This window comes from Ovis aries, chromosome 1 (assembly GCF_016772045.2).
Source record: "Ovis aries strain OAR_USU_Benz2616 breed Rambouillet chromosome 1, ARS-UI_Ramb_v3.0, whole genome shotgun sequence".
Lineage (NCBI taxonomy): Eukaryota > Metazoa > Chordata > Mammalia > Artiodactyla > Bovidae > Ovis > Ovis aries.
This window is the reverse complement of record NC_056054.1, coordinates 88,923,754-88,937,400: the sequence shown is the minus strand read 5'-3', so window position 1 is coordinate 88,937,400 and position 13,647 is coordinate 88,923,754. Positions and strand designations below refer to the sequence as shown.

General features: G+C 50.8%; 1 protein-coding gene across 4 annotated transcripts in view; it reads left to right on the top strand.

Moving 5' to 3' along the window:
• Positions 1-13,647, top strand: part of TMIGD3 (transmembrane and immunoglobulin domain containing 3) — an 88,286-nt gene that overhangs the window by 53,219 nt on the left and 21,420 nt on the right. For 3 of the 4 annotated variants that reach the window (XM_060411101.1, XM_042245215.2, XM_060411067.1), the window contains exon 1: positions 63-232. In XM_060411101.1, the coding sequence (XP_060267084.1) occupies positions 117-232 (116 nt within the window). In that variant the 5' untranslated portion in view covers positions 63-116. 4 annotated transcript variants of the gene reach the window in all.

The window sequence follows — 13,647 nt, the reverse complement described above, 5'->3', positions numbered from 1 at the left end:
GGCTGATAAGGACACAGCGTGTGCTCCCAGATGGGTGTCTGCTGATTCACTTTGGGCCTTTCAGACCCCGCCTCGAGCCACCGCTGTCAGAACTTGGCTCCACACGCACATCTGCCATGGAGAGGAGAGTTATTTTTAAGCTGATCTTTGTGACTTCCTCTCTGCCCTCCTCCTTGCTCTCCTTCCTCAGAGGCCCTGAGAGCAGCTTCCTGCTTCAGCCACTGGACCACAGGTGATGTGTGCAAGGTCGTGGAAGGCGAGGGCGGGCCCTGTGGCGAGGCAGCTGCCCAGGGCGCTGTCCTGACAGGCAGAGGCCCAGCCTGGCTCCTCTTACAAGAGGATTGTGGGAGGATCCCCGGCTCTGGGGATGCGAGCAGGGAAAGGAGACACAGCCTCCAAATCAGCCACTCATCCCGGTGACTGTAGACCGCGGGCATCGCGGAAACTGTAGTTCCAGGATTCTCGGGGCCGCTCGCAGAGCATGAGCACCTGGCTGGACCTGATTCTGACTGGGGCGCTGCTCTCTGGGCCAGGCTATGCGGACCAGACTAGCTCACTCCCGCGGTGTGCGGGAACACCCTTCCGGCGTCCAGTTCTCCCAGAGTTCCAAAGGCGCACTTCGGCTGGGTGAACCACCAGCATCCTCAGATTGTGCGGCGAGTGAATCAGCCCCACAGCCCCACCCCTCCTCACCGCGTTAGAGCCAGGGAGCTGAGCTGACGGTACTGTGACTCCTGGGGAGGGGGGCGGGGGGGGAGGGGGTGCCCGGGGCACGAATTCCACCCTCGCGCCCTGACACTACCCCCACCCCCACCAAAGACTCCGTGAGCTTCATTCACCTCCGTGTTCCTGCCTCCCTCCAGTTCTCAGGCCCACGGCTGAGCTCAGCTGCCTGTGAGGACCGGTCCCGCGGCCTCGGCGCAAGGGATCATTGGATCTTTGCAGGGACCTCCTTCCTTGTCATCTCCTGCGGGAGACTGACATCAGGGAGCACGCAGCCCCTTCCTCGCCCCTCTCCTAGCTGACCCAACATCCAGGGCCTGAAAACTCCTCTCAGCTGGTGTTTCCTTCATCAAATAAACGAGGCTGAGGACCAGCAGGGGGCAGTTTAGGAAACTGGTGCCTCCTCTCCCAGACCCCAGGGACTGAGGCTCAGTCTTACCTGGTGGGAGTCCTAGCTAGGCAGCCCCCGTGACCTAGTCTATGTCGCGTCGTGTCGTGTGGTCCCCCCTCCAGCCCGGGGGACAGTAACCAGTCCACAGGATGCTCAGAAAGGCCTTTCCAGGTTAGAGTCTAGGTTAAGAACATGCCCTTTCATCTAGAGGGTTCCCTCTTTAGGAGAAGAGCAGCCCCTGGGGCCGTCTTACTGTCCAATTCAGGATCTGAGCTGCTCACCTCTGTCTCTCGTCCGCAGAGACTGGCAGCATTCAGCTCTCAAGTTGGCAGAGGGACTGAAGGCGTGGCCCAGGGCGGGTGGCACAGGGGCTCGTGCATCTCCCCCCCCCCACCCCCACCCCTCCTCTGCTTCTCCAAGTCCCACCCCAGCCAGTGGCTGCCCTGGCCTCCCTGCAGATGTTTTCAGTTCATAGATTGCATGGAGTTCACGTTGCTCATTTGCTCCATTTGCTCCGAAACAACAGCCACCATTATTGGCAGGAAAGGGAGAGGGTGCCAACTCTCAAATCACACAAAAAGCTCTAGTCATGGGCACTAGGCACGGGATGGGGGGAGGGGGAGGGGGGAGCACGGGCTGGGCCATCTTGCAGTGACCTAGAGTTCTGCTGCCCCAGCTGAAGTCATGGTCATTAAAGCAAGGTCTAGCCTTCCCTTGGGAATGGCCAGAGCAAACTGACTCATCTTGGAGGGACAGAGACAGAATGAGATGTTATCTTGGAAGACTGGAGTGATTGCAACTGGCTCCACAGCCTGACTCTGAGCCTAAACCCGTGACCTAAAAGAAATTTATTTCTTTGTTCCTTTGAAATTAAGAAAAATTCCAGGGGTAGTGACAGATTGGATGATGTTTGGGGTTTAGGGTCAAGAACAAATACGAATAAATGTAATTCAAGTTAAATGATGGACCTCATGTGCCCCCTGTGCTTGCCGTGCAGCTGTTTTGACAGAAGTTGGCTGTGACATTCAGCAACCCTCGCAGCCTGCGTAGGAGGGGCCCTTCATAGTGGGGAACAGCGTCAAGTGATGTGCATGGTCCTCCAGAATGAATGACGCATGAGAAATGGAAACTGTGATGTGTGCCTGGGGTAATCTGAGACTGGCACTGGGAGAGCACCACCTGTGGCAAGTGGGGGGCCTGAGTGGCTCTTAGGGGCTAGTGACCAGCAGGCTGCATGTCTGGAGCTGAGCACTTTTAGATCTGAGGCACTCCGAAGAGTCATGGGTGGGACTGTTGTGAGCCCAGCAAGGGCCCTTGCTTCTGCTTCCCGGGGTGGGTGGGCACCATTCCCAGTGGTGACATACCACGTGGAACAGGGTAAGCAAGTTTACCTGGGCAAGCACGGAGAAGGGAGAAAAAGGGCACTGCCTCCTGTGAATCTCCCTTGGGAGCTTCCTGTTTCAGAAGCCAGGAGCACCGACGGGGGAGCTGGGTGGGAGTAGAGCTGCTCCCCTGAGACTGGGAGAGTCAGCCCTGGAGAGACCAGTGTCTGGGGAGCATGTGCTCAGTGGTTCCCAGCAGGCCTGCATCTCACAGTTTGGGGAGGGTGGTAGGTATGGAATGATTTTCCTTCTCTTCAGTATTCATCAAGCACCTCGTAAGGGGAGCACCTGGCTGGGTGCTGGGGTAGCCTTAATGGGGCAACACAGACCCTCCCCAGTAGTGCTCACACACTGGCACAGGGGGTGGTGAGCCAGGCTGTGGGCCCAGTTCTGTACCAGCTGCCATGCCCACATTGCTTCCCTCTGCCCTTGTTCAGGTTATCAAGGGGGAAAGGCAGACTCAGAATGAACAATTTGTCCACCATCATCCATTTAGAAACAGAGTTCAAAAAAGACAGATGGGTGTGTTTCACAGCACAGGGATGGATCCGCCAGTGATTTCTCTCCGGGAGCAGAGTGGGGACAGGCCTGGCACCGGGATGAAGAGGCACAGGTGTGCGGTGCCGTCAAGCGTCTCTGCATAACTGAGCATCCATTAAGCACATCTGGGGTGCTCTAGGCGTGACTCATTAGCACCCACTGTGGCACCCACTGCATGGGCTGATAGGCAGAGTGGTCAAGGATAAAGTGCAGCCACGAAAGAAGAAAAAAAAAATCAGACACAGGCTTGATTGGAAGGTCGCAGGCTGTTTGGAGATTCAGAGAGATGGGGACCAGAGTGACAAAAGAGCCAGTGAAGCAGAACACCGAGAGAGCCCTTCCAGTGAGAGACTGAGAGAATCAGCCCTAGGAAAACATGGGACCTGGGGATGCAACATCCTTATGGATGCCCAGCCATGTGGATTCTCAACATTTCTTCTAGTGGAGAACCTGGAGTGCTTTTTCCAGGTTCGATTGAACATCAGACTGTGGGCATCAGACTCCTCTGGTGCTTCCTCCCACCCCAAGTCCTCACATCCTAGAAACCTCACACCAAACACAATGATCCAGGGTTTCATGAGCCCCTTACATCATGTGTCACAGTAAGTGGGCCAGTCAGGGCCAGAGGTGGTTCTGGGTCCTGCAGGTAGAGCAGTGACCTGACGAGCGAAGAAACGAATAAACTCCGATGAAGAATTCTGGCTGTGAAAGGAGTAATACAGGAAACATGTTAGAGAGTGCATGTGTGAGAGAGAGAGTGTGTGTGTGATACAGAAAACATGTTAGTGCATGTGAGAGAGAGTGTGTGTGTGTGTAATACAGGAGACATGTTAGTGCATGTGTGAGAGAGAGAGTGTGTGTTTGTGTGTGTGTGTAATATAGGAAACATGTTAGTGCATGTGTGAGAGAGAGAGAGAGAGTGTGTGTGTGTGTGTATGTGTAATACAGGAAACATGTTAGAGAGTGCATGTGTGAGAGAGAGAGAGAGTGTGTGTGTGTGTAATACAGGAAATATGTTAGAGAGTGCATGTGTGAGAGAGAGAGAGAATGTGTGTGTTTGTGTGTGTGTGTAATACAGGAAACATGTTAGTGCATGTGTGTGAGAGAGAGAGAGAGTGTGTGTGTTTGTGTGTGTGTGTAATACAGGAGACATGTTAGTGCATGTGTGAGAGAGAGAGAGTGTGTGTGTGTAATACAGGAGACATGTTAGTGCATGTGTGAGAGAGAGAGAGTGTGTGTGTTTGTGTGTGTGTGTAATACAGGAGACATGTTAGTGCATGTGTGAGAGAGAGAGAGAGTGTGTGTGTTTGTGTGTGTGTGTAATACAGGAGACATGTTAGTGCATGTGTGAGAGAGAGAGTGTGTGTGTGTTTGTGTGTGTGTGTAATACAGAAAACATATAAGACAGGGCATGTGTGTGAGACAGTGTGTGTGTTTGTGTGTGTGTGTTTGTAGAGGGCACCATTTTAGACATATCACAGAGATGAGAGAATGAAACAGACAACTGTATGTTTAAATGCTGAAACCACAAACTCTAATCTAAATATCAGACAGTTTGTCTGAGGGTCCCTTTGACCAGACCCAAACTTTGACCAGAGAAATGCTGCTGTCTATCTGTATTGGTGTGCAATTGAAGTTAGATGCAAAATGCTATTTTTGTTGAGGAAGCGGTCTCCTAGGTCCGTTCTGACGCCTCACTGGCTGTAGAGAGGTATGGTCAGCACTCTTGCAATGTAAGGAGCAGAAAGACCTGAGAATAATAACATCACATATTCAGTGAGAATTTATTGTGGGTTTCCTATGTCCCAGGTACTGTTTCAGGCCCTTGGGACTTTTGCGATAAGGGGATTGGGAGGGAGACAAAAACATGAATAGACATAATTTCTTATGGAGTGCGCTTAAGGAGTTTACTATCTATGGGGGCTTACCAGCTAGTGAGAGGAGCAGTCACGTAAATAAATAACTACAGAGTGGTGTAACAAGTGTTCCAGCGGAGGAATGTGTGAGCTGACGTGGGAGGATACAAGAGGAAGCTATTGACTCAGCCTGGTAGTAACTTCAATCCTTTGTGGAAGCAAGTGGGGTTACGTAAATAAAAACAAGTTCTACCTGGGGAATCATCATATTATGCTCTATAAGCATCATTCCCGAGGGAGCATTTACTAGATCCTGCTAGATACTGAGGTTTCAAGCATTGTATTGAAAGCTTTTCCCAAAGTGCTCACTTAATCCCAGAGGGCATTTCTAGTCTCAATAGTTTTTTTTTTTTTTTCTCTTTTGTCCAAACTGGTAATGTAAAATATGATTATGGCCCACTTTTCAAATAAAATCCTTACCCCAAAATCATGGGGGGCGGGGTGGAATGACAAGAATCTTATGTAACAGTGTGAGATAATCGAGCTTCAGGCCTGCCTTTGAAATAAACACTAACAGCCCTTGTAATGTTGTTGTTCAGTTGCTACGTCATGAACCCACCCTTTTGAGACCCCATGGACTGTAGCCTGCCAGGCCCCTCTGCCCATGGGATTTCCCAGGCAAGAATACTGGAGTGGGCTGCCATGTCCTTCTCCAGGGCATCCTCCTGACCCAAGGACCGAACCTGCGTCTCCTGCACTGCAGGCAGATTCTTTACCGCTGAGCCACCAGGGAGGCCCCTCCTTGTAATAATAGTTCTGTGAAATGATCATTTATACCTTGCCTACTTATAAAACGAAGAAGGCAATGGCACCCCACTCCAGTACTCTTGCCTGGAAAATCCCATGGACGGAGGAGCCTGGTCGGCTGCAGTCCATGTGGTCACTAAGAGTCGGACACGACTGAGCAACTTCACTTTCACTTTCATGCACTGGAGAAGGAAATGGCAACCCACTCCAGTGTTCTTGCCTGGAGAATCCCAGGGACGGGGGAGCCTGGTGGGCTGCCATCTATGGGGTTGCACAGAGTCGGACACGACTGAAGCGACTTAGCAGCAGCAGTAGCAGCTACCTATAAAAAGACTGGGAACCGTTGATAGTAAAAGGAGGGGCACGAAGAGTTCCAGTACACCAGGTGCCAAGGGCTGATATGGGGCACATAGATGCCATGGGAGACGTAAGCAGAGAGTGATTATTGAGACAGGACCCCAGTGCTGAGCTGCTTGGCTGCCCACGGAAAACCGAATTATGCAAAACTCTCCCACTCAGCAGTTCAACAAAGCAGGCTAGTTTATTAAGGAAAGCAGCCTTTTTTTTTTTTTTTTTTTTTCCCCTAGCACTAAACTGCTTGGAGAAATGTATCCTCAGAAACTTTCTGCAGGGAACATAGCAGTAGATAGTATCTTGGGTCGTGATGAAATGCAAGACATACTTCCACTGACAGATTTCTATATTTACCTTTAATAAAAAGCAGAGAGGATAAGATTGTCTGCGAATACGTTTCAGCAGGGAACTAAAGTGATATGGTTCTAGGACAGCTTTGTCTAATGTGCTCCCTGCAGGAGCAGCACGTAGAGTGTGGAGGGAGAGGGGCCTGGCTTCCCTCCACCACTGGCCCAGGATCACCTCCTGCTGAGCTGAGCTTTGGCGGGAGATGGAGCGCAGACAGTTGACCCAGTGACACACTGCCCCCAGCAGCTGGCCTGACCTATGAAGCAAGTCTTATCCATTAGGACACTGAAGAATGTCTGCCCAAAATGACAACTGGGGTTTTGGCGTAATTGATGGGTACTGTCCTCATGTGGTTCACTGGGGCAAGCCAGGGCACTGAAGCCAAGATAGACTTGGGTTTGGGCCCAGTTCTGTCATTTACTGGCTGTGTTGCCCAGAGCAAGTCATTCAGTGGCCCCCATGCCTTAGTTTCCTCATCTGTGAAATGGGTCTAATAAGTCACTTATATGGTCACTGTATAATGATGTGTGTATAATCCATGGCAGGGTGCCTGGCACAGGTTGGTTGGCACCATCTCATGCAGCTCTCATGAGCATAAATATGAGAGGCCTTGTGGAGTAGGAGGGGGAGACACATATGTCATCAACACGGGGGAGCTCTCACCCAGTTACTGCAGGAGCGGCATCACATTTGTTAGGCAGAAGGTAAAAAGGAGGGACCAGGGCATGGCCTTGCTGGAAACATTTAGGATCTACAGTTGCTCTATCTGGAGTTTGTTCTACACCTTCTGGTGTTTGGGGCCTGGGGGTCGGCAGCAGGCTGTGCAGCTGTGATAAAGAGGAGGCTGGGTTATGAAGAGACCCAAGGTGTTCTGAGAAATGGGCTCCAAAAGACAGGATACTCTTCAACAAAGGTCAAGTAAACGGTGCCCATAGAAGGGACAGGATAGGTGAGAGATCGGCAGGCAGGGAGGGGGGGTCTGGTGACACAAATATAAGGAGGGAAACACCCTGGTGGGACCTCCCCTGGGGACTTCTGTCCCCCTCTGAGTGAGATGGCTCCATTCTCACACTGCCTCTGACCAGATGGACAGCCTCGAGTAGATTCCTCCGTCTCTCTGCCTCAGGTTCTTCTGCTGGGAGGTGAGACGAATGATACCTGCCCGGTGAGATTGTTACATTAATTTAGTCAGGTGGGACACGTGAGGTGCTTTGCACACTATGAAAAACAACAAACATTGCTTTTATTGGAACACACACAGGTTTGAAAGGAGACCCTGCTTCTTAGTCTCCTTGAGTCAAGAGAATGAAATTTGGTACTGCCCAGGAATATTCTTTGAGATTGGATTGAATGGAGGCAGATGGCAAATGAATGTCAACTCAAGTTGATTTAAGAGTGTATAATATATATATACACATATATATATATATTCTCTCAGGTAGGTAGATATAGACACACACACACACACACACACACACACGCACACACCCCATGGGAAACTTTGCTTATATTTTTACAACTTACTTTTAAGCAATTAAAACTATTCTAGATGAGAATAAACATTTTTAATAAAGAAAAGTTATGATAGTCTTTTCAAAGTCAATTTAAAGTCTCCTTCAGAGTCTGATAAAGGATGATAACTTTCATGAGTTGTTCAATAATATATTAGCAAACTTTTTTCAGAATTTCATTTAAAATAATTCAAAAGCTTAGTTGTCTAATTTCAACATTTATGTAATTAACTCATTGTATCAATTGACTGCCTGCTCATTGTATCAATTGACTGCCTGCTCTATGTCCAACTTTCTATTTAGATCTTGGATAATAGCTTAATCAAAGAACAGGCTATTTAACTCATTGATTTTATACTCAATGACAGACATATTAATAACAGGAATTCACACATTTCTGTGATCTATTAATAAAAATGTATATTCTGTCTAAAATGAAAGAATGTAAACAGACGGCAATCTCTCCATGTCTCCCTTTAAAAAAAAAATTATATGTTTATTTCTGGCTGTGCTGGGTCTTCACTGCTGCTTGGGCTTTTCTCTGTTGTGGCGAGCCGGGGCTGTTCTTTAGTTGCAGTGAGTGAGCTTCTCGTTGCAGTGCCTTCTCTTGTTGCAGACCACGAACTCCAGAACACAGGTTTGCGGGCTTATTCAGGCATGAGGGATTTTCCTGGACCAGGGATCAAACCCATGTGCCCTGCATTGGCATGGCAGATTTTCAACCACTGGACTCCAGGGAAGTCTTCTCTGTGTCGCCCTTGCCCTTAGTCTTCTCTTTCCTTTTCTGAACAATCTGAGGGGGCTGACTAGACATTGTGGAGGTGGAACCCCCAAGTTCTTGCTTTACTTTCTTGCTCAGCCAGCATCCTGAGTGGCAGTGGAAATGTGCTGCCATCTGCTGGCCATTGCTGCACATAGCGTCCCAACGGGGACACAAGAATAAAAAGCCTCTCTCCACTGAGACTCCTGCAGTTGGAACACCTCCTCATTTCCTAAGTGCCTAGAACCTGGAACAAACAGTTAGCTGAACCCTTCTCGGATTCTCCACGAGAGCCCAGAGAACTTCTGACACACTCAGTAGGGGTGGGTGGGGCGTAGGCGCCAGGAACAGCTCTCCTCGGCTGGGCAGGATTTCCTGTTGCTCAGAGTGAAGGAACCTTGACCTCTCTCCTCCCCTCTCACACTGGCTGTGTGTGAGTCTCCTGAACTCAGACTCCAGGGAGTCCCTGGCTCCTTGGTCATAACTGAAGCCCTAGTAGGAAGCACCCAGGGGACAGTGGCTTCAAATAAGCCCAGTCTCCACCTTCTGGCTTAACTGAGAGGCAGAGAAGCGAGGGGGGCCTGGGAGAGGGGGGTAGTAAGAGCTGGCCACCATCCTGGGGTGACTGAGCACTCGTTCTTTCTCAGCCTCTGGTGCTGGCTTGCAAGCATCAAGCTCCGTAAAAATACAGGGCTTTGGGGAAGTGGCAACAGGGCCAAGAGGAAGTGAGCAAGATAGTTTTGTGCAGCTCCGCAGGCAGCAGTGGAGTCTGAGAGCAGGCCCCTGGCAGAAGCCGCCACCTTCTGCCGCCTGGCATCCTGTCTCAGCGCCACCTGTACTAGCCCTGCAGCTCCAGAGCGCTGTCTCTGGTTGCCTCCTAACACTGCACGTTGTGGTTACTGCAGGCTGGCTGCTGGGGTTTCTCAGGCTTTTCTGAGAAGCTGCAGAGGATCCGACGAATCATCTCTGGCCAGGCTCTTAGGATTTTAAGCAGAACTCCGGCATCGTGGCTGACCTAAGTCCAGCTGCGTCAGCCCAAGGTGGCGCCGGGGCGGGCTTCGGGACACACGAGGCCTCTCCTAGAAGTCTGCTGCTTTTTCCTCCATTCAGGCTCATGGTTCCTCCCAAAGTCTTCCCTCCTCCAGAGTTTTCAGGTTTCTTTCAGTAGAACTGGGACAGACATGGGCCTTCTTTTAGATGGGAAAACAACCTGAGCCACGTTTCATTTATAATTTATCTTATTATTAAATTTGTTGTGTATGGCACCTTGGTCCAACAGAAGGTTTTCTTCCTGGCACAGAGCTCCCCTGGGAACCCAGGCTGCTCTAGCGGTCTCTGCTTCCTCCATCTCTTTCTCACCCAGATCTGGTGCTCAGCCTGTTATTCTTGCACTGTGTTTTGGTGGTTTTGTCGCCACTTTTTTTTCCCAGACATGAGTGTAGAACCTCCAGTTGACAATATGGCAATAGTAAATCCAGGGACAGTTTATACTTGTGAAAGCTTGTTCACTTGCTTGTTGATTTACTGAAGCCAGGAGCCTGGGTTTGAATGCCAGCTCTGCCACTTTCTAGCTCAGCAACCTGGGGCAAATTACTTCACACTTCTGAGCCTCAACAGTAATGATAGCATACATTTCATCAGATAACATTGCAAGAGATTAGGTGTATAAAAACATCAACACAGCAGCTGTAGAATGGAAAGAGCTTCACAGGTCCTAGCTGGCTTCCTGGTACTCTACACCTGGTGCTGAGTTTATTATGCCCCTGGTTCACTGAGGTGCTCTCCCATCCATTTGTTTGTCAGGATCCTGAGCACCTAGTAGTTGCCAGGCACTGCGCTAGGTGGTTGAAAGAAATGAAAAGGGGAGATTCCTGCCCTCCAAGAGCTCACAGGGATTGTATAGCCCCAGCCATGAGAGGAGGGGTGGTGTCTGCAAAGTTTTCTTCAAAGTTCTGTTTGAGAAGAGGCTGGAAGGAGAAGGGCTTGTCTTCTGGGTTGTTGCAAGGGAGAAGAGAGACAGAAAGGAGCAGGGCGCATGGGGCAGAGGAAGTGAAAGAGCACTCCCCGAGCCCCCAAGGCACTTAGGTTTCCCCGGGAACCTGGCAACAGGAGGCTGAAGGGGCTGGGAGAGCCCAGAGCAGAGTCTGGACGCCATTACGAGGAGTCCGCACTTGATCCCGCGGGCAACACGGAGGCTGTGGAGGGACCCGAATCTGGGCCTGGGCTAGGCAGCTCAGTGGGGATGAGGCTGGTTCCCTAAGAATGGCTGTGAGCAGGGTGGGGAATGGGGGAAGGTGTCCATCCCTCCTGGTTTCTCTGTCCTCTCCCTGGCTGCTCTTTAATATTTAATCTAGACTGAAAAGGACACTCAGTGCCCCCTCCTAGGCCAAAATGCTAAGTCACTGTGAAAGCGCTTCCCCACCACCCCTCAGCTCAGCCCCCCTGAGCAGAGATGAGCTCTATCTACTCAGAAAATACAAAGGAAGGGCTTCTGTTATTCACAGAGAGGGAATTCCCCAGGTCTGTGCAGAGGGTTCAAGGAACAGTTCCTAGGGGGTGAGGTGGCTGAGTTGGCGGCCCCAAGTTTGTCCCCTGCCTCTCCTTTTTCCTGGGGGTTATTCTCCTACAGGCCACCCTGTCCCCACCACACTGCCCTTGCAACTGGTCGCTGGGCAAACTCTCCTGTCCTTGGTTTCTCAAACCCAGAAGGACTCACCCAGGCCTTAAAGGAGAGGAAATGGGCTGGAACCTGAAAACATACACCAGTCCAGGTTTCTAGCTGTCACATCCATCCCTCAGGGCTCGGCCCACTTCTCTTGTGATGGATTCATGGTTCAGGGACTTCCCCTAGCCTCTACCACCTTTCCCTACCGCAGCTTCTGTCCCACAACCATACAAGGGCCACAACCTTTTTCTTTCCAAATGCAGAAGCTGGCCACTCTCTGACCAGTCACAACACGGAGCAGAGGTCTGTGCTCTGCTCTGCCGTGAGCCAACTCCCTCTGTCCTTGGCCACCCCAGGTAACCCCAGGGGTTGCCAAGCCCTCCAGGAAAAGTGCTCCTTAGCTATCCCATCCCCACAACCAGTTAGCGTCTCATCCCTTCCCCAGAGGGTCTTTCTCTTATATAAGGTTATTTGGTGCTACTGGGCGGCCAAGTGCCAAGAGCTGGGGTATCTTTTATTGCGGTGAGTTACCAAGATGTAGCAGTCTTCCCACGTGGCGCAGTGGTAAAGAATCCACCTGCTAAGGCAGGAGACACAGGAGACGCGGGTTCAGTCCCTAGAGAAGGAAAAGGCAACCCACTCCGGTATTCTTGCCTGGTGGGCAAACAGTCGGATACCACTGAGTGACTAAACAACAACAAACCAAGAGGCAGCAACTGCTTTATAGTGGGCTTGCAGAGAGGCTTGTTCTGGGAGCATGCAGCCTCCTAGGATTCGCTCTCTATGGCTTGCTTCTCCTGAGCGGAGATAAGGAGAGCAGCCGCAGGAGAGACCTTCACCATGATGGAGGTTAGGGCTTCCCCGATGGCTCAATTGGTAAAGAATCCTCCTGCAAGGCAGGAGACCCCAGTTCGATTCCTGGGTCGGGAAGATCCACTGGAGAAGGGATAGGCTACCCCTATCCCTGCAGTATCCTTGGGCTTCCCTGGTGGCTCAGGTGGTAAAGATTCTGCCTGCAATTCGGGAGACCTGGGTTCAATCCCCAGGATGGGAAGATCCCCTGGAGAAGGGAAAGGCTACCTATCCCAGTATTGTGGCCTGGAGAACTCCTTGGACTGTATAGTCCATGGGGTGGCAAAGAATTGGACACGACCGAGTGGCTTACTTACTTACTTATGCTGGAGGTTGGTGACACCGTTCGCATTCCCAAAGTGCAGGGGTGCAGGCACAGCTAATGCTGGAAAATGCTGGGGCAACAGAAATGCAGTTGAAGAGGGCTGCCCCTTATTACCTGGGGTGTCTGCTCAGGGATATGTGGCAAGTCTAGCAGGAATGAGCAAAGCATGCCAGACTGACTTGGGATGCAGCTGGGGTAGACTATCGATGGATGATGCAGAAGCAGAACAACTTAAGAAGACCCTGGCAGGCCCCCATGCTGAGGCATCTCACCCATGCCCCAGTGAGAGGTGTTTGTTAGTAGATACTGGAACAGTACTCCTGTGATGATCGAATCTGATTTGTGGCTCTCCATAGATTGGTGCTTAGAGGCAAATGCTATAAATCCTTCAATCCACAGTGTGGACTTAGGTTCAACTGTTCCTTTTGCTGGCTCTCCAAATAACCCTTTTGGGCAGCATGGAGAAATCCCTGAACCAGTAAGTGTTAGTTGCTCAGTCGTGTCTGACTCTTTGTGACCCCATGTACTGGAGCCGGCCAGGCTCCTCTGTGCGTGGAATTCTCAAGGCAAGAATACTGGAGTGGGTTGCTATTTCTTTCTCCAGGGGACCTTCCCAACCCAGGGATCAAACCCAGGTCTCCCACATTGCAGGAAGATTTTTTACAGTTTGAGCCATCAGGGTGGACTCCAAATCACAATTTCATTTCAAGTGTCTGATTCCCAGGAGTTGAAACCAGGTGAGCAACTTCAGCTTTAGCGTTTGGTGTATCAGCCCAAATGCCTAAGACAGTGCACAACATAAGTACAGAGAATTCGTAGCTATTTTTGCAGGGTGGGGGCAGCACTTGGGGCAGGAGGTCTGCCATGTGATTATGTGCACGTGGTGCTCTTTCCCTCTTTTCTGTGTTGCTGGTCATCCCTGTTGTCCCTCAAATAGATCTGATACAGGCTGGTTGCTAGAGTGAGTGAGCCCACAGTGAGTGGGCTGAGAAGGGGAGCTGAGGGTCAGCAGGTGTGATGCTTACGGGGCTTATGGGAGGTGCTGAAGTTTTGTTCCTCTGCACAGGGAATCTTAGATTGTCCCTTTGGCAAAAGATCTCCAGTACAAAGGCTTGCCATGTATTGCCACGTTC